Source organism: Protomyctophum parallelum (genome assembly GCF_964188405.1).
Source record: "Protomyctophum parallelum genome assembly, chromosome: 21".
Lineage (NCBI taxonomy): Eukaryota > Metazoa > Chordata > Actinopteri > Myctophiformes > Myctophidae > Protomyctophum > Protomyctophum parallelum.
The window spans coordinates 17,676,103-17,695,770 of NC_139713.1; the positions used below are offsets into that span (position 1 = coordinate 17,676,103).

General features: G+C 40.6%; 1 protein-coding gene across 1 annotated transcript; it reads right to left on the reverse strand.

Moving 5' to 3' along the window:
- Positions 1-3,483: 3,483 nt before the first annotated feature.
- Positions 3,484-11,742, reverse strand: LOC310878722 (eosinophil peroxidase-like). The gene is made up of 16 exons (XM_083793096.1): positions 11,706-11,742; positions 11,192-11,263; positions 10,984-11,071; positions 10,371-10,546; positions 9,975-10,107; positions 9,297-9,423; positions 8,976-9,182; positions 8,361-8,724; positions 7,937-8,097; positions 7,232-7,478; positions 6,830-7,000; positions 6,448-6,685; positions 6,162-6,370; positions 4,344-4,381; positions 4,010-4,117; positions 3,484-3,818 (listed from the first exon to the last, which is right to left on the reverse strand). Exons 2-16 carry the CDS (start codon positions 11,259-11,261, stop codon positions 3,804-3,806), a joined length of 2,352 nt encoding a protein of 783 aa, XP_083649222.1. The 5' UTR covers positions 11,262-11,263; positions 11,706-11,742; the 3' UTR covers positions 3,484-3,803.
- Between the last annotated feature and the right edge of the window lie 7,926 nt (positions 11,743-19,668).

The window sequence follows — 19,668 nt, forward strand, 5'->3', positions numbered from 1 at the left end:
ATTATTACTATTATTAAAATAGTTCAAATAGCCAATCTACAAGCTCATAATGTGTGGATGTAGATCGGCTAGTTGAACTATTTTAAAATATTTTTCAAGATAGTAAAATATGGCAAAAAAGTTTAGGGATAAAGGTTAAGGCATGCCCAAGATAGGGCCACATGTGTCAGTACTGTATATCAGTTAAGTCCGTGGACCATCGTTTTAGAAACAGTATTCCGTAGCAAGTATTACGAAAGCACTAATCTTAGCCCATATCCCTTTGCAACACAACAGTGGTCCCCAGGTTGATTCTTAGTCAAGGTGGTGGTCCCTGGTTCACAATCAGTTGAAAACCCCTGCTCTAAAATGATGGAGCTTGCACAAAAACTAATTTCACCCACTGTATGCAAACCTGTGCTGTGACAATATAGTTGATTCAGATTCTATTTGAGTGTGTAACCTTGGCCTGTACTGTGTATATTGCTGCTTTTAGTGCCCTTCTTTTGTATTTCAATAGTTTTTTGTTTTGTTTTTGTGTCTTTGTTTTTTTTTATATTATTGTCTCCACCAGGCCGAAGGCATGGTTGTCTCCACCAGGCCGAAGGCATGGGGAGAGAGTATGTTTTGCACTCCGTCCGTGTGTGTGTGTGTGTGTGTGTGTGTGTGTGTGTGTGTGTGTGTGTGTGTGTGTGTGTGTGTGTGTGTGTGTCCGTCCGTCCGTCTGTGTACAGCTTATCTCCGGCACCATTTACCCGGTCGATGCCAAATTTTGCACACACTCTCCCTGGATGCCAACGATATTTCATATTCCATCATCCCAATTGACTAACATTGGCTTTCAAAGTTTGCCCATTTTGACCAAAAAGCCTCAAACCATGAACGCAGCGTGCAATTTACGTGAAATCTTTCACAGACTTTCCTACTAGGCTGAGGAATATATCCCACCCTTTTGGTTCTGCTCTTCTGTTATTCCTGATGAGGCTCAGTTCCAATTGACGTGTGCAACAGGATGTTGCAGAGGTTTTATCTTATCTGTTTTAACTGTTCTATTTATGCAATTGTCTGATGGGAGGGTTACATACTGTCTGGAATAGAACTGAGAAAACTTGTGAAGAAGGCCAGGCAGGCGATGCTATGAGGCTCTGTCACTGATGCTTGGTCAATTGCAATGGGTCTGGTCAAACAAGATTCGCTACACCACCAAGATAGCCGTGTACCTGGGCTCACTTACTTCCTGGACTACATAATGTCTCAGTAAGACCATAGATACTGTATATAAATATATATAGACGCCTCATTGGAGCGACGCGTTTCCATTGAAGGCAGGAAGTGAAGCGGAAGTGCCATAGGAAACAGCTGAAGGGACGCTGCGTCGCTGCCCAAGTGACGTCAATCATGCGACTCCTCCATGTCTCTCGCCGTCACTCAACTGACTACTGGCCAATCACAGCGCGTCTTTTCCGGGACTTCCATTACACACGCGGAAGGCATATGCTTCGCAAGGAATCTTGGGAAAATTGTGCTTTAAATGTTGACACACACCCCAGACAGAGCAATAAAAGGATAGAGACTGAACCGGAGCTATATATTAATTTGAGTGGAAGTTGCTCAGTGGCGTTTTGAAGCACCCGGAAGAACCGTCTACGGTCAAATGCGGAAGTGCAACTGAGCGTTCAATGTTAAAGCTCAGCTTTAACAGTCATAACTGCTTAATTTTGTTTTTTATATGAACGTCGTATAAAAGCATAAGTATGCGGATGTCTCTGATGTTTATAACAAACCAAACCGTTTGAAAATCGGTTGAAAATTGAGCAAGTTATGGTTATTTAAAAGTGCATGCCCCATAGATACAATGTTATGCTGCCCGAAGTAAGATGGCCACTACGTAGCAACGTCGCTCTCCATTGGCCAGAGCGCCGGTGAGCCATCTAGCTTTCTTATATATCTTTGCATGAAGACCCCAGGAAAGTGTTCTAAATCTTCTAAACGTCATTAACATATATTCTTTTGCAAAAAGGGTGAAGTGTCCCTTTAATGTCATTAAATTAATTTTACTGAAAAAAAAAGTCCCCCCCCGCTCATTTCCATACTGTAGCCTACATGTTTTCAGTTTTTTTTACTTTCTTCTTTAACTGTAGGCCTATATATGATTTAATTTTTTTCCCTTTTTTCATTCCTTTATGAATTGAAAATGGGGGACCCTGATGTAAACAGGTCAACTCAAATGCTTTTTTGGCTTTGTCCTCGTAGCAGTTTTTGTATTGAACTGTACCCATTCTACAAACTGTGAATACAATTTTCAATCAATCAATAAATCAATCAATTGGTGGTCTATTTCTCCAGAAATAGATGGGCGGCTGAAGAGTGGGCAACTGAGAACTCTGGGCAACATTATTTTCCTCATGCTCATTATGATTAGATATTGCTGCACATTATACTTTTTCAAAACTGCTATTGTACTTTTGGACTGCTATTGGACTCTTAATTACAACCAGTATTTTATCATAAAACATATCAGGGCTATAAACTGCCCTGCCCATTCCAAGAAAAAGGATCATATACTAGCAGGAAACTGCCCAGTGCATTCAAAGGACACAAATAAACAGGAGAAGTGCAGCTCCTCAGAGCACAGGTGACACAGGTCGGGTTGCCTAAAGCCTAAACAGTAGCCTCAGTACCCGGGCTTTTATTTCCGTTCACATTACCTACACAGAGTCCACATATAGTCTCTGGCCTGTCAGAGACAATAAAACAAACCCATTGGCATGGGCTAGAATATAAGTAAAATAATAATTATCCAATATCCATATACTTATACTTTATTGTACATTTTACACACAGATGTAATATTGAAAGCATAATGTAAAATATAAAATATAAAAAAATTCAGGCTGCGTCCGTCAAGTCTGTGTCAATATTCCCAATTGCAAACAATGTCAGTGTTATTTGCAACATACACAGGAAACTAATTGTAACAGAAAGTTGCCCAAACAACAGCTTAAATAGCAGAAACTGGTAGTTTCGCAATTAGCTAACTATGTGACAGAACCAACTGGGATTTCACCAGCTTGATGGTCAGAGTTGGTGTCAGTACAAACTTTTGTATCCATTTTCATTTGGGTAAAGCTTTTGCTGTAAGGCAATCAATTCAGTTTGCATATTTGCAAGCACAAATGTTTTATTAATGCAAATAGAAGATTACCCAGGATACTGGACACACCATGAACAATATCTGTTGACCTACAGCGGTGTTGCTGGGGTCAAAGTACAGTTAGTCGCCTGAGCTTGTTGAGGAAGTAGAACTTTCAGAGAAACATTTATCTAGGTGAGTTGACAATAGCCAGTCACGAAACGCAGTTAGACTGTGCTGTGCTGTTAGCCGAAACGTTTGTCCTGATGTAGAGAAATTGGATTCTTGGTGTGTGCGACCTTTCTACCTATTCTACTGTATACTGTATAGCTGAAATCAAAATGACACAGATGCTTTCCCAGTTCTAATGGGTTAAACTTTATTGTACGACTGAGCAATAGGCATAACACAACACACAGGAGCTTGGAACATTCAAAACACAAATTGCCCAACCAGCTTCATACTTGGGGATTCTGATCTCAAGTTATTAGTTGGGTGGTGTCATTTTCAACATGGAATAACTTGAGGTAGGTACTACTGTCTGTCTGACTGTCTGTTCTGGTAAAATATTTTGAGTAAGACATAATGTAATTTACTAATTCATTTATTTGAAGCAGAATTTTGTTAGCTCGGGGCGAAGAGGGAAGGCAGGATGAAGCTGTATGGAGTGGCTGGCTTCTGGAAGGACGTCTTATGCCTGTGGGATCTAGGGAGAAGCACAGGTGAAAAGTCACTCTCACAGAAAGATATATGAACAATGCGTTATGCAATGCTTTGTAAGCTTGTAGATCAGCAGTCTTTGTCATGTGAGAGCATGTGTATGACAGGAGAAGAAGAAATTAGGCATAATTCTGACTTATTATTTGCCATTTGCCAAGACGAATATTAGTTGATTACCTCATTGTCCTGAAGCTCCTGGTCATCCAGTCCATCAAACTGGTTCTCTCTGTCCATTGGGTCTACCTCGTTGGCTTGTCTGTCTTGATCCAACGCATCTGTCTCATTCTGGTGTGAGTTTACAGAAAAACAGAGATATTTACAATGTATTTATTGACATTTTTCTATGATATAAAACATTTCATTTTGAGACTAGTGTTGATCAAATATAGGCTTGGCTTAATGGATAAGGTCTGTTTTTGTACAAAGAGACTTGACCAAGGCAACAGGAACCGAGGAAAATTGTTAGTTTTAATCGTAACCTTGATCAAGTGGCACAAAATAAGAGTCTGACCTCAATTCCTTGGACTTCATCGCAATTTGCACCTTGGCCTGCAACACCAAACACAGAAATTTCATTAAAACACTTATAGCTTTTACATAGATATACAGGTCAATAGATGTTTGTAACATTTGTAGTAGGAACCTTGCACACATCAGCACCTTCAAGCACCTCGAGGAATGCCCATAACTCCGACATCCCATTACTCTGACTACATGGCTTTGCGTGCGGTTAGGGTAATAGAGCGTCGCAGTCCCGCCCCCTACCAGGGCCCAGGAAATGATTCTCCTTTCATTTTCCTCATAGACATTTCAAAAACTATTTATTTAAAGACCTTTTAAGCCTCTTGTCGTGACAAATCATGACAACAAACACAATTTTTCCGGCTGAACAAATAATTAGAAAGAAGAAGAAAACCTTTTGTTGTTTTACTTCTTTGTAATTATTTTTTTCGTCCAAAATATTGTGTTTGTTGTCATGATTTGTCACAACTCGAGTTGGCTTTGTACGACGCTTATAAGGTCTTTAAATAAATACGTTTTGAAATGTCTATGGGAAAAATGCATTGGGAATTATTTCCTGGGTCTGGCGCCGTCATGAAAGGGGGCAGTCCAGGAAATGAATCCAAATGCATTTTGCCTATAGGCTTTTCTTAAAGTATTTATTTAAAGACGGTTACGCCGCGGACAAAGCCAACTCGGATCGTGACAAATCATGACAATGAACACAATATTTTGGGCCGATCAAATCATTAGAAAGAAGAAAATAAAGGCAGGAGACAACACTATTTGTTTTGTTTTTCGTCTTATAAATAAATTATTTGATCGGCCCAAAACATAGTGTTCATTGTCATGATTTGTCACAATCCGAGTTGGCTTTGTCCGCGGCGTAACCGTCTTTAAATAAATACTTTAAGAAAAGCCTATGGGCAAAATGCATTGGGATTCATTTCCTGGGCCACTCGTCGTTCTGAAAGGGGGCAGGACTGCGACGCTCTATAGGGTTAGGGCATAGGCTTAGGGTTAGTAATGCGCGAGTCGGAATAATGACACGGCACCAAACACCTCAAGCAGGGACGTGCAGAGTGTTAAAGAGGCAGGGGCTGAAATCCCGTAAGTGACAAAAATAGCGAAAATAGCAGATCTACAAGCTCACAACGCGTTGCACTGCGACGCATTGAGAGCTTGTAGATCAGCTATGTTTGGGTCACAACCCATCGACTGCGGTGTACGACATGGATTCCTAAACAAATTTGTTCAACGCCAAAATCCTGTGTTACTATGGCTGCTTTTCTTTGATACTATGTTCATTTTCTTTTCTGTTGTTTGTTTATTTTTATTGTTGCTACATGTCAGAGCAACCATAACAAAATTATTGTCAAAAATAATCCTACATATAATATAAATAAGGAAACCTCTGTCATCAGTCTGTTCTGCCTGCAAGGTTCTCCTCAGTGGGTTGAGAAATTGATCTGAACTTGCACAAGGCCATATTGACCATTAGCATATATATGCGCAATATAACGCCGCCAAATTTTCACTATTATGTTTATGTTTATTTATTTGATATGGACATAACAATCACATTGCTCATTGCACAATTGTACAACTTGTAGATGCATCGTTTACAGTGTGTTAGCACGAGTGCTAGTTTTCACCACTTGTCCATAGGAGACTTTTCTGTTCTATTATATAAATATTGAATAAAACATCAATTACTGACCATGAATTATAACTAACAGAATACGTATAACAAAATTAGATCAATCCCCCTGAAAGTGGTCCACTGCTTGCTCTTACAAGAAAGACAGGAATTAAAATGCTCTTTCACCTGAGCACGGCCTCTCTCTCCAATTTTGGAGATTCAGCCTTGGTATTGCGTTGCAGTATTGCGGCCTATTGCTGTTTGATATTACAGAGAAGACATCTCGAGGGATAGCGCGGATTCCAGTGTTGTCACAGATGATCCTGGCCAGGGAGGCACGTTGCAGGTCATTTCTCTGTGAGGCGGTGAAGACTCCTGGAGCCTCATACCACAACCTGGGAATAGAAAATAAGGTGTGAGACACACACGCACGCGTATGCATGTACAATTGTACATGTCTTGTATTCCTCACCTGTCTCCTTGACGGATATCCCGGAACTGGTTTCTAATGAGACAGGCGAACAGAGGGCCAACGCGGGCACCGTTGATAAAAGGCTCAGCGACACCACCGAGCCAGACGTCGATGTTATCAGGTGTGCCGTAGAGCTCAAGCAGTCGGCGAGCCAGGCCAGGATTCTGCAGAACTCGCCCGAGCTCAGCCCGATTTCTAGGCTGAGAGAGCTCACACGACCTGCGCCAGGCGTTGTAACCTTATGAGTGAACAAAGACTTTTTAAAGTACACATAACCTTGTCACGTGGTTAAAATAGAAACTTTACAAGCTGACAATGTGTGTTATTTTTAATACATTTTTAGACACCGGGTTGAAAGTGGTTAAAACTTAAAACATTATACCAGGAAGGCCATGGTCACGTCCTCTAGCCATGTTGAGGGAGCCCAGATCCAAAGCTACTTCAAAGACAAACTTGAAGAGCTTGTCCCTCACAGCATCCACCATCATGTTATCCTGCGTGTTCAGTTTAGCTGGCCGTCCAACCAAACCACGGAGCAGAGGGTCAATGCCACCTGAGAAAGCCAGTGTACAAAAAATGTTATTGGTACAAATACCCACTGAAGAAATATCTTTCACGTTTCAAAACTGTCCAAAAGATGTCTTTGAAAACATATTTTGGACTCTAGAAATACATTTTCACAGATATATTGTTTTTTACAGTATGAGCATAGTGTGAATCATGAGATATATATATATTTCATGTAAATTACAGTGGCCATTTGTCTTCACTAAATGACGCGTACCTTCAAAAACTATTCTCCAGGGAGAAAAGAAGGCCTGGAACAAAGGCACACTATTAGCCTCTCTGTAGTATGCATCCAGACGGGGCAAGACAGGCGGGATGGTATTGTGTGCAAAGCGAAATGCCGCTGTGGCAAACACGTTCGCAATGCTGGGGTCTACATTAGGGTTGTAGCCAGGGTAACGGCCCAGCTGTGCGATTATGTCAGGACCAAGGATAGTAGGAAGGTAGTCCCGGAACACGAACACCTGGAATATATGAAATATCGTGGGGTCAGTGTCATGTCATGTGGAGGAATAACTGTCGGTATAAGTGAGTGTCAGGGTGAATGTCTGGAAAATTCAGGAATCTGAATGCTATATCCTGGAGGAAGACCTCTCTATAATCAGAGGGCGCAGACTAGCCAACACCAGCTCGGGACTCCTGCCAGCGGCGATTCAGGAGTCCTGAGTTGATGTTGGCTCCTCCTTGCATTGCATCTATAATTGGCTAGTGAAGTTAAGGAGCATGTTCATAGTTTATACCTCCTCAACACACCTCAAAATGACCTGGACATTATACAGTATAGGCTGTACATAATTGAACAGACTGTGTTTCTTACTGATAATGCTGACGCCTACATTTCCGTAAGGTTTATCTTATCTGTATCAGTGTTTATTAATTATTTATTAATATGACAGGGTGCACCGATAGGGCTACATGTTACCTGTGTGTAGGCACCGTTAATCTTGCGAGCCTCTTGGTAGAGCCTCTCACTGTCCCATTGTGGGTTAATTCTCCTCAGTCCACGGGCCAAGCGGTTGTGTTCGCGCAAAAACAGAGTGTGAATGGATGTCAGGCATATGTTCTCATCCACACGGGTATCACCTGGAAAATAAGAAAACAGACAATGACAAAATATTATTCACTTCCAGCATCTCTTGTCAGCATGTCAAATACGAACATCTTTGGGTGCTTGTGTTTTAAAAGGGTATATCAATGGCATTTCATTCTAAGATCTCAGAGAGATCAAACTGTAATAGTCAGTTGGTAAATGCAATTCCAGATGGCACCACCTTGTGGCACCATTTTGGTGCCATGCAGGAATTGCATTTACCAACTGTCATGACAAAACATAACTCAACACTCGCCTGCAATGAAACAGGGCACCTCTCTTGCATTTGCATTATTGGTGGTGTTTCTGCGCGTGGCACACATCTTTGCATTCATGGGGTTGAAGGGAAGCAGTTCGCGTCCACTGTCTCTGAACTCATCGTTGACGCGCATCAGGCCCATGTCGTTTGTCAAGTCACGGAGGAAAAGTGCTAGCTTTTCCTCAGACCCGTATACTTGGCCAAGGTCAAGGAAGGCCGTCAGAGCATTGATCTGCTCTCTCGTGTTTGGCTCGCCGCCGAAATTGAAGGCCGAAGTTCCTGTTCCACAAGCAGGTGCCGATCTGAAGGAAGGCAAGCAACCTTCAGGGGGGCGGGGTCGACGAGGGTCATTAGGGGGGACCTGTTTATTGGAAAGCAATAAGCATATACCACTTAAGCCCTATATACTTTGCTGAATAGCGAACATCTCAGATCTATTCAGTTAATGACATGCTCAAAATAGGGACACGGCCAGTCTCAAAGTGCTTAAAGTTTATGGAAAGGAAAACAGAAACGACCGGGAAAAGTGGTGGGTGTCATATCATAGAAATGATGTTCACAATAAAATAAGTTTCATTCCAGTATAAGGCTCCTATGAGCGAGGACACCAACCCGAATGGGGACGCAGGGCTCAACCTCTTCACAGCTCTCTTCACAGTTAACACCGTTGCTGAAGGAGCGAATGCTGGGGGAGAAAGGGCCGAAGGTAAGATCATGGTCGTTCCACTGGCCAAAAAAGGTCGTCATGAGGGTGTTCTCTGTGTCACTGACCACGTTAGCATCCATCGCGCGTAGAATTTGGTTGGAGACCGCTCTCACCTTAGAGAGGAGCGGAATTGGTTATGTTGTGCAAAGTAATTCATTGAACATATTATACTCGTGCATCACACAGTACATACAGTACAGTAGCCTACACACGACAGTGTATCATACCAGTGGGAGCATTTGGTTGTTGATGGTCCTGTTTGTGGAGCCCTTTGTTAGAAAGATTCCATCGTCGTATTCAGCAGGGAGCGCGCGGGCGAATGGGGTGTTGGAGGCCCCAAGACGAGGGTTTCTCCTTAAAAAAAATTAAACATGAGAGTTGTGCATTTGATAGATTCACTTACCCAAAGGAAGTGAATCAGACTCATCGGTCTGGCGTACTTAAGTACAGTTTTGAGGGTTTCTTATTTATATATACATACATTAATCACTTCACCCCTACATTTCGGCCATTTGGAAATAGCACATCTACAAGCTCAAAATGTGTCGCATCATGACGCATTGTGAGCTTGTAGATTGGCTACATTGCCTCAGACTTCTAAAACCAATTCATGAAATGGATAGTGTAAAAGGATCCTGTATAGGATAATCTGTTGAGATTAAAAACAAGCTGTGTCATGCAATGTTAATTTCATTGACTAAAACTTTGACAAAAAATGTTCGTGGACTTTTACTCGCCTACCTTTTTTCACTTCACAAATGTAAGCTATGATAAATAAAACTATTACTAATATATTGACTCAAGTGGTCGACTAAAACCATATAATATTTAGACTAAATAAAACTAAATCAAAGTTTTGTCAAAATTAACGTGTGTCATTTTAACAAATGCATGGCAGCTCTTACAAGTTGTTGCAGACGCTTGTGGCTGTGCGGAACGTGTTGAGGTTTGGGACAGTGCGGCATTGTGGGTCACGCACTCGACCTGTACATCCTGTAAGTTCAGCAAGACGCATCAGGTCCTCAGGAGAAAGAAGGTCTGAAATGAAATGTACAATAATAATAATATGAATAGCAATAACACTAAACTTTATTTGTATGCTGTATATCACTTCAAAGAAAGTTACAAAAACAACATCAAAATGGTGCATCAAAGGATAAATGTGCAATAAACTACAAAAAAGGCCATAAAAGATAAAAACATCAAAACAGACTTGTATAGTAGTAGATAGATAGTACGGACCTATTTCAAATATAAGTTGTGTGGAACATGCATTTGTGTAGAAAGACATCTCTGCTGACCTGTTGCATTCAGTGAGCGTTTGTGCACATGGTGGACCTTGTCCTGCAACAGTCTGATGGTTTGGGCCATGTAGTCTGCAGATCGCACTGCTTGGCGGGTATCTCCACGTGGTTGCTTCATGAGCCGCAGAGTATCAGAGGGGCTAACGTGATCCCTACGCACCCTGCGCAGGCTCCTTGAAAGAACATTGGCAGTAATAGATGAATGTAAGAATCATGTAACCACAGTGATCTAAAACATCTTCATCCACTCATTTGTTGTTCAAGTCATTTTAAAAACAAGTCTTGTTGCTGATTGTTTCTTTTCGCCTAAAATGAAAATGAATGTTATTGAGTCAAACAGACAGTAATAGAAGCCTTTTTACTGTACAACTGTACTGTAATGTACGGGCTCGTCATGGCAGGTGACTCAGTAGGATACAACAGCACTGACACAGTACTGTGTCGGGAGGAATTCATTGGCATAACGACTAAATTAGGGAGAAAAGGGTTAAGAAATAAATGGCTACTCTTGGAAAATCTCAATAAAAGGTCAGCAGGCAAAGTAGGAAAGGTTTTTAGCTGTTATTTTGTAGGTTGACGTGATTTAATTCATTTAAATTCATTAACTCACTCTTCTCTGGAGTACTTGTAAGCTTCATCCACAATTTTCTTTGCCTTCTCAAAAGCACGTTGAAGGTATGGGCTGCCCAAATGTTCCCCTGCAAACAAACAAAGAAAGATGATTATTTAGGCTATCATGTCTTGCATTGTCTGTGCCAAAGCCACAAGGCATATAAATTACATAGGAGTTTTTCCTAAATATATGTAAAACATGATACCTGATGGAGTAGAGTGGCTGTGCATGAGGCACATGCCCAGTGTCAAAAAGATGAAGAGACAGAGATTCATCTCTGAAATGTATGATGAGAGAAGAAATATCAGTCTGTCTCAGAGTCAAGGTATACAACAAAGTTTAGTTGTACATCACATTTCAACAACTGGCCGATTATACTGTACATAAAAACACATTAGAAAACACATTACAAAAGGTACAAAAACAGAAAAAATAAGATAAACACCTATCGACTCAATATGAAAAACCTATTCAGGAGCCAGGACACGAGAACAAATATGTATAAAAGGGACATTTGAGAAATAAATACAAATGAAAGTGAGCCCAATAAGAGGCAGAGGCAAACAGAAAGTTTTTCTTTTTAGCTGTGTTTTAAAATTACTGAGATTTGTAGCAGACGGGCAGATTTGGGGAAGTTTGTTTCTAAATATGTAGAGAGTAAAAATGCAATAGGGGAGTCTTTGCAAAAAAAGAAAATACATAAATATTAACCCCCTTACCTGTAACTTTGATGTTTCTCAGTGAACTTCAAAATATGAAGTTGTTTTAGCATTTACACCACTAGCCTTACTTATAGTCAGCAAAAAGCCTCGCCCCCCCCTGTGTTGTAGCTCAAGTTCGGATGAGTAAAAGGTAGTTCCTCCTTCTTCCCCTCATTCTTAAGTATCTGTTTGGCTTTATCTCCAGGAGGGGCGAGATCTTACTGTCTCTCATCGTTCACTGATAAGGATCTGCAAATGGGTTAACTTGAATTTTAAAATAATTGTAAATTAAGATAACGCTGTTAAAAACAACAATAATAATAATAATACAAATAATAAATAGTAGTAGTAGTATTATTTAAAATTTGAATAATAATAACCAGTAAGACACCCTGAGGGCGAGAAGCGGCCGCGCCCCGAAAGGGATTGCGAGATCGCGTGCACGCATCCGCCTGGGTGACGGCAGACTGCTGAGCGAGCGCTGGACGCAGGTGCTTTGGCATGGGGGGGTCAGATCAACATATGGAATGAATTCTGTAAGTGGTCCCAAGTGTGCACTCGGGACCATAGTGTGAAGGAAGGAACTCATGGAAGGATTGTGTATGAGGACTGGTACATCAGGTGCACTAATCAAGACAAAGACCATATATGTTGGTGCCTGGCCTGTCACCAGACCAAGGTTTACCTTTTACAGGAAGCAGAAGATGCATGAGAACATTCAGCTGACATTTGAACTTCATGGACTTTGACATTGACACGATTGGCTGAGCAAAGTACAAATTGAAGATCAAAATCACACCTGTGTGAAGTGAGGGGCAGCTCTTATCGTACATCACCCATGATCTACTTTCCAAAGGGTTATTTCTGATAATAGATATCGTTAACTACCAGTAAGACGCCTTAATTAAAGGCTAGAAGCGACCGGAAATAATGTCACTTCGTTATGTCAGCACTACAGCGGAGCGGACAGATGGTGAAATCTCTAGCGTCCTGATGTACACCCTCTCTCATCCACCTGGTCCAGGGCCGTAGAAGTTTCATTTGAAATATTCTCATATACGCGTTGTGGTCCAAAAATAAATAAACTGTCTCAGCGATATTGTCAGGGAGTCAGTCGGTGATATTTGATAGCGTTTGTTTATAGCGAAATCTTTAATAATTCGACAGCAGTAACATTAGCGTTTTCTCTCAGTCAGTTGATTCTTTATATCGACATGAGTCAAACCACCACGATCATGGGAAGTGGATGGGAAGTCCCTGGCAGTTGAAATGACTAAAGCGATCTTTATAATCTTAATACTTATAGGCACAAACCAACTATTTTATAAGAACAATATTGATGTAACTAAGAGATTCGAAGAGTTAGTTATATTTTATATACACAGATTAATAAGGAATAAGCAGAAGTCCTGATGCGACAGACCTACCGACAGACGTACCGACAGAAGTACTGACAGACCTACCGACAGACGTACCGACAGACATACCGACAGTCCGACAGACGTACTGACAGACCTACCGACAGACCTACCGACAGACATAACGACCAGTGGGCACATATGATGTAAATTCTCCATTCATTGTCAATGGTATTAAATGTTTGTGTTCAGACAGAATCTACACTATAGCTGTTGATAGGAGGGGTTGGCGCCCCTCAAAAGTGAGGGCAGAAAAGTGAAGACGCCAAAAGTGATTGATTTGTGATGATTTGACAAACTCTTCTCTTCAATGACAAAACCTACAACTTCACCCACCCCCCCAAACATGTGGGGACCCCGACCCACAGGTTGATAACCACTGGTCTAGTAGTGCATACAATAAGCAAGGAATTTATTCATACAATATATATTAATGTAGTATAACATTTTGCACACAAACATACATTGTAGCATTCAAAACAAGTAATTTCATATACTTTAAGATTAGTGTGAATTGTCAGGCTGCAAGTATATTGGTGTCACCTTTCAGCAAGAAATGTCAGTGTTATTTGCAACATACACAGGAAACTAATTGTAACGGTAAGGTTGCCCAAACAGCTCAAAATGCAGAAACTGGTAGTATTTTGCAAACCACCGTTAGCCAACTATCAATGTGGCATGGCACAAACGTGAGATTTCCCCAGATTGATGGTGGTGTCAGTACAGACTAACTTCTGTATACATTTGCAATAAAATAATTTGCATATTTGCACAAATGTTTTATTAATGAAACTGATTGATTAACCAGGATACTGGACACACCATGAACAGGTATTCGGGGTCACAATACTGCACAAAATTTGTTAAGAAAGCAGAAGTGTTCTTCTTCACTAATCACACTTTTCATTCAGAGAAGCATTTAACTAGTCCAGTTGACGATAGCCACTAAAGTCACTAAACATGGCAGTTTAATTTAGACCTAATCTTTTAGGTCTAAATTAATTAGGAATTGCAGTAGCACTGTAGGAACTACTGTAGGCTATCGCCGATGTATACTTTGCCGTATGATGGAGCAATAGGTGTATGACACAACGCAGGAAGTTGGAGCAATCAAAACCACAAATACCCAAAAAGCTTCATACATGCATGGTGATTCTAATCTCAAGTTATTGGTTGGTTGGCCTCATGTAATCTTAAACAGAGTGTCTCTTCCTGGTATAACATTGTGAGTAAGCCATTTGTAATGCAGCCTACAGGCAAAAAGTGAGTGGCAAATCTAGTGACAAAGTGGGTTTAACGTTGTTTAATGCAATAAGACAGGACTTTTCGGTTTGGATGTATGGGCTGCCAAGGCCAGAATTTAGGGGTTTTTTGCTCAGTAGGCGTTCCTGTATAACTCCAGGTCCATTTTCACACTCTCGGGTCATGATCACCCTGGAATTTGCTGTGTAGTACTGTATCAGTATCGGTAAATTGTGGCAGGAAAAAAATTAATCAACTGTGCAACATTCAGTACTATAGTGTGGCCATTCCATTTAATTAATATTGCTTTACTTCACTCTGTGTGAAAAAGGACACATTGTTTTGCAATGTGTGAAGTTATGTATGCTCTGAGATCAAAGGAAATTGATAAGAGAGGATGCATTCCCAAGTTGCATCGATCCCGATAGAGTAGTAATGTTAAACTAGAAAGAGGCAATTCTGGGAAATTGCAAAGTGTGGTTGCCCACATCGCACCCGTCGAAAATGGAATCGCTTTTGTCTCTGCGTTGATGAAACCACCCTCGACATGTGATTCAAATTTGGGATGGATCGGACATTCCGTGCGTGAATTGTGGCGTCTTTTGTAAAATAGGCCCCTCCCACTAACTTGGGAAGACGATTACGACCGAACTATACAGAAGATCGCTGTTTTAATCGGATAGGTTGGCTGATATAGGCCCCTCCCAGTAATTATACCAGCCAATTACAATGTCAAGTCATCCTTTGTGATCATGCATAAGTCATTCAAAGAGGATTTCCCCCCCCCAAAATCATGTTTTTGCAACAAACGGGTATAGGCCCCTCCCAGTAATTTTGCCAGCCAATTACAATGTCAAGTCACCCTTTGTGATCATGCGAAAGTCATTCAAAGGGGATTTCCCCCCCAAAATCGTGTTTTTGCAACAAACGGGTAATTGTTTTTGCAATTGTAGCGCCCCCTATGGATGGAAATGGAATTGCTTTTGGCTCTGTGTTGATTAGGCCATCCTCAACATGTGATTCAAATTTGGGGAGGATTGGACTTTCCGTTCGTGATTTGTGCAATCTTTTGTAAAATAGGCCCCTCCCACTAACTTTGGAAGCTGATTACGGACGAATGATATGGAATATGGAATTTCTGACTGTGCTGTTTTCATCGGATAGGTCCCGAGATCATGTGTACCGATTTCTGTGAGATTTGGACAAAATCTGTAGGAGGAGGAGCAAAAAGTGTGTTTTGAAGAAAATGCTAATTTGCTGCAAATTCCTTCTAGACGGAAATGGGCGTGGCCTATATGGGGAGATGCGTCATGACCCAAGGAATCCATGGAAAAAAAACATTTTGATTTTACGACCTACGGTTCAAGAGTTATAGCCAAAAATGTAAAGTTGGCTGTTATAGCGCCACCATGAGGCCGACCGATATACTTCTAAGGTCATTAATTTTAGTAATTATTATGAATCTCTCCTCCAATTCTTGTAAGTATAGCCCTTACGGTCTCAGAGGAAAAAATATTTGAAAGTGAGTTTTTGCATTTTCCCATTCATGTCTATGGAGAAATTTAATGCACTAATTAATTCATATCAATTAAACTATCCAACAAATGTCTTAGCAAAATACGAGCACACGAAGCCCGTCGTTTTGACATATGGCTCGAGTGCGTGCGACAAAAACTGTGGGAGGTATAACGGGACAAAATAAAGTTTATCTATAATAATAAATAAAAGGTCACTAAAGCAATAGTATGGTTGCCCTCAGGGCAACCACACTAATGACTAGATAATAAACAACACAGGGCGTGACGGATCTCTGATGAGGTCAGTCGACTCTTGGCCAAATATTGAATGCACCTCTCTCTCTCTCATGTGACAAAAAGCTAGCTTTCTTATTTCAAAGAACCACACAATTGGTATGATCACTATAGTTATTGGCTGTGGTATACCCCAGGGTTCTGTAGGCCTACTTGGTCCGCTCCTTTCCCCCCCTCTACAGGAAATTTTTTCACTGGTTAAATCATGTGCTAAATATGTCAAACAAAGCTCATGGGACAATAGTGATTCTTATCAACATGCAACATATTACATATATATTTTAGCTTACTTTGGTATGAGGAACCAAGTATGAAACTTAATAAGTCACTAATATTGGGCATACCTCATCACACTGGCATGTGTGTTTCTCTCAAATTCTGATTGGTGTGAACTATTTGAAAGCAGGTGGTCCCTCAAAGAGACGCTTAATATATACCCAGCTTTTAAAAGAAAGAGACTTCAAGTTAAACCTCTGACTGGTGTATGGAAGATGGTCTCTCTCAAGTTAGCACTGCTTATCCTTATAGGCCTCCAGGACTCAGGTAATAGTTCAATTGTTTGATACATGTTGATGTCACAGACAGTTAACCCATTTAGGACACATTTAACTTTAGCTATTTGAAAAATAGCTCATAGCGCGACACTCGGTGCCACACTACGAGCTTGTAGATCTGCTATTTTTGAAAAATCGTGAAAATGTGTCTCAAATCTTTGATTATATATTCTTTCAGAGCGAACGTTTTCAACTCAAATCTTTGCTTCTGGGGGGGGGGGGGAGGGGGCTCCCTGGACACAGTGCCGTCGTTATACATGCAATACGCACTGCGCGTAGGGCAACACGGCGAGGGGGACAACAAAATGTGCCAAAAGGTGCCTAGCCGACCCTCAAAATAACACATGCGTAATAACCTGCGTAATAACGAGTGGCCGTGTGTGCGTCCTCGCAAACAGTGAAAATAGCCGGTTTGCATGAGGAATAGCAGTGCTCTCGTCGGGAGGGGGAGCAGCACAAATATCCTACGAGTAGGGCAACCAAATGGTCAGCTACGTCCCTGCCTGGACAACATATTTTCAGATGGGGGACGGCTGCCAATTACATTGGGGCATTTGACATGAAAACATTTGAGCACCACTGACATAGAAACATAGGTTTTTCAGATTTAACCCAAAAGGGTTTAAAAAAATACACAATGTTAATTTAACTCCAAATGGATTTGGCTCCATTATGTACACTCTTCTGAATTTGACTGTGTACCTTTAGTGCTGCTGTCCCACTGTAATGGAAGCATTTCACTACTTTTGTTGTTTTATCAAGTGTATCGCGAAGTTGTAAATTTAGTGAGAAAACATGTCCTCTTTTATTCTGCTCCACAGGCCTGACAATGGTGTTTCATCTGGAGGAATCACCCAAGGTTGCAGATAACCTGAGAGAAGTAAGTTAATTATGTTCATTTTTTCCCCCTCCTGCAAAACAATAACAAATTAATACATTTTTAGTGTACAAATTAGATAGAGATAAGTCATGCACAATCATGAAGTACATTATCATTATGTGTCCACGTCTTAATTATGTAATATTAACACTTTGAGGATAAAGCAGAACATAATAACAGTAATAAAAAATGTGTCATTTACAATTGATAAGAAAGAGGAAACCAAACTAGTATTTACATCTACCACTTCTCTATTATCAGTATCATCAGTATCCTGATGGCCCGAGAACTAATTATCGCAACGAACTGTTTTGCTGATAGGCCAATTTTTTTTATAGATGTGAGTTATATGTTTGCTCATCACCATCATTAGCATGTTGCATATTCAATGAAATAAGATTCTGCACAATCAATGATGACCAGTACTTTACCAACATGTACTGTATATTATGCAGGTTTTAGAATGACATTTCTACCTTATGTCAGTTACTGTAAGCCATACCGTATACTTCGTTCGTTGTACACCAAATAGCAAATATAGCTGATCTATAAACTCACAATGCATTGTATCCAACGCTATTATAGCTAGTATTTGAAAACTATTCCGAATTTCTGAATCTATTCTATTCAGACCGGGGATGTCTGCCAGGATTGTACCCAAATGTTTGGACTTGTGGTTGACATGCTCTCCAACACAGCCCTACAGGTAAATAATACGAATAAGTGATACTAGTCAAATGTTTTCAAGGGAAATCTGTTATTCATGTCTGACTTCAATCTGCAGTTGATATCAGATGCAAAAACAAGTATGTAGGCTTTGAAAAGTTAAACTGCCTGCAATGCCAGGTGGCTTTCATTTCTTGAAAATGACAAACTTGCACATCCACTTGTATTAGTTGATGAAGATATGTGTAGATAGATACAGGTGCAGAGGAACAGTCAGATATGGTTTCCTCTGCTCCTGCACTTGGTTTTGAAATCTTTCACATTTGCCGCAGTTACTCTTCAATGGTGGAAAGAAAAGAGCATGCAATGCTATCACCACTTTCAGTGACACTCCATTAATTTCTACTTTCTACACCGTTTCTTGAACTGTGAACCAATTTCAGATTGTGGGGTTGTTTCTATTTGGAACAAGAAGTTTAATGACATTTGTTTTTGGGGCCGGGCCAGAGGCACATTTCCAATGTTGAAAATGTTGAATAACTCGTAATCAAGAACTCAGTTGAATTTGACAACCAAATTCACATCCCTGTTCCAGAAAAAGATGATGGACGGCTTTGAACATTTGTGTGACCGCCTTCCTGGGCCAAGTGGTGCTGCCACAATCTGCCACGAGAAGGTGGACCAGGTGATTCCACTGGCCTTGACCTTCATCACGAGTCACGTCGTAAGTTGTGGGCTGAATTGCCTTTCTCACAATGTTGTTTTTGACAGCAAATTTTGATTTTAGTTTTAGTCAGTCTCTTCAATAGTTAATTAAATTTCAGTCACATTTTAAAGTCACCTGGAATGTTTTAGTTTGTCTAGTTTTAGTCGACTAAATATCATGAGATTTTAGTCGACTAAATCTACAGTTTATTTAGTCGACTAAAATGTACTTTGGCGGGCCTTGATGCCATCGTAATGACTGTTTTTACACTTGCTGAAAATAGCAGATCTACTACAGATCTGCTATTTTCAGCATGCAACCAAATGTAAAATGACTTATGCTGGATCTCTTGTCCACTGGTCCCTTCCAAAAAGAATTGTTGACGAAATTGTCAGTATATTTACTTTATTTAGTCATAGTTTTAGTCAACATAGCTTAGTTTTTATTTCGTTTCCATTTAGTTTTCGTCAGTGTAAAAAGGTAGTCGACGAACATTTTTCGTCCACGAAAACAACACTGCTTTCTCCATAGTGACCTTACCAAAACATATAGGAATACAATCATGTGTTCCTTGCTCCTGCTTGTGTTTAGTGTGTTGGAAAAGGCCAACCCTATCATATAAAAACATTAAAACATATATTGGTACTATACTCTTCTACAGAAACCACACCAGGCCTGCGGTCTCCTGGGGCTTTGTGGCTCCC

Excerpts from the sequence above, each read along its gene's own strand:
- LOC310878722 (XM_083793096.1), bottom strand. The coding sequence starts at position 11,261 with ATGAATCTCTGTCTCTTCATCTTTTTGACACTGGGCATGTGCCTCATG. Across the intron at positions 10,547-10,983 it reads TACAAGTACTCCAGAGAAGA|GAGCCTGCGCAGGGTGCGTA; the intron begins GTGAGTTAATGA and ends TGTTCTTTCAAG. Across the intron at positions 9,183-9,296 it reads ACAACCAAATGCTCCCACTG|GTGAGAGCGGTCTCCAACCA; the intron begins GTATGATACACT and ends CTCCTCTCTAAG.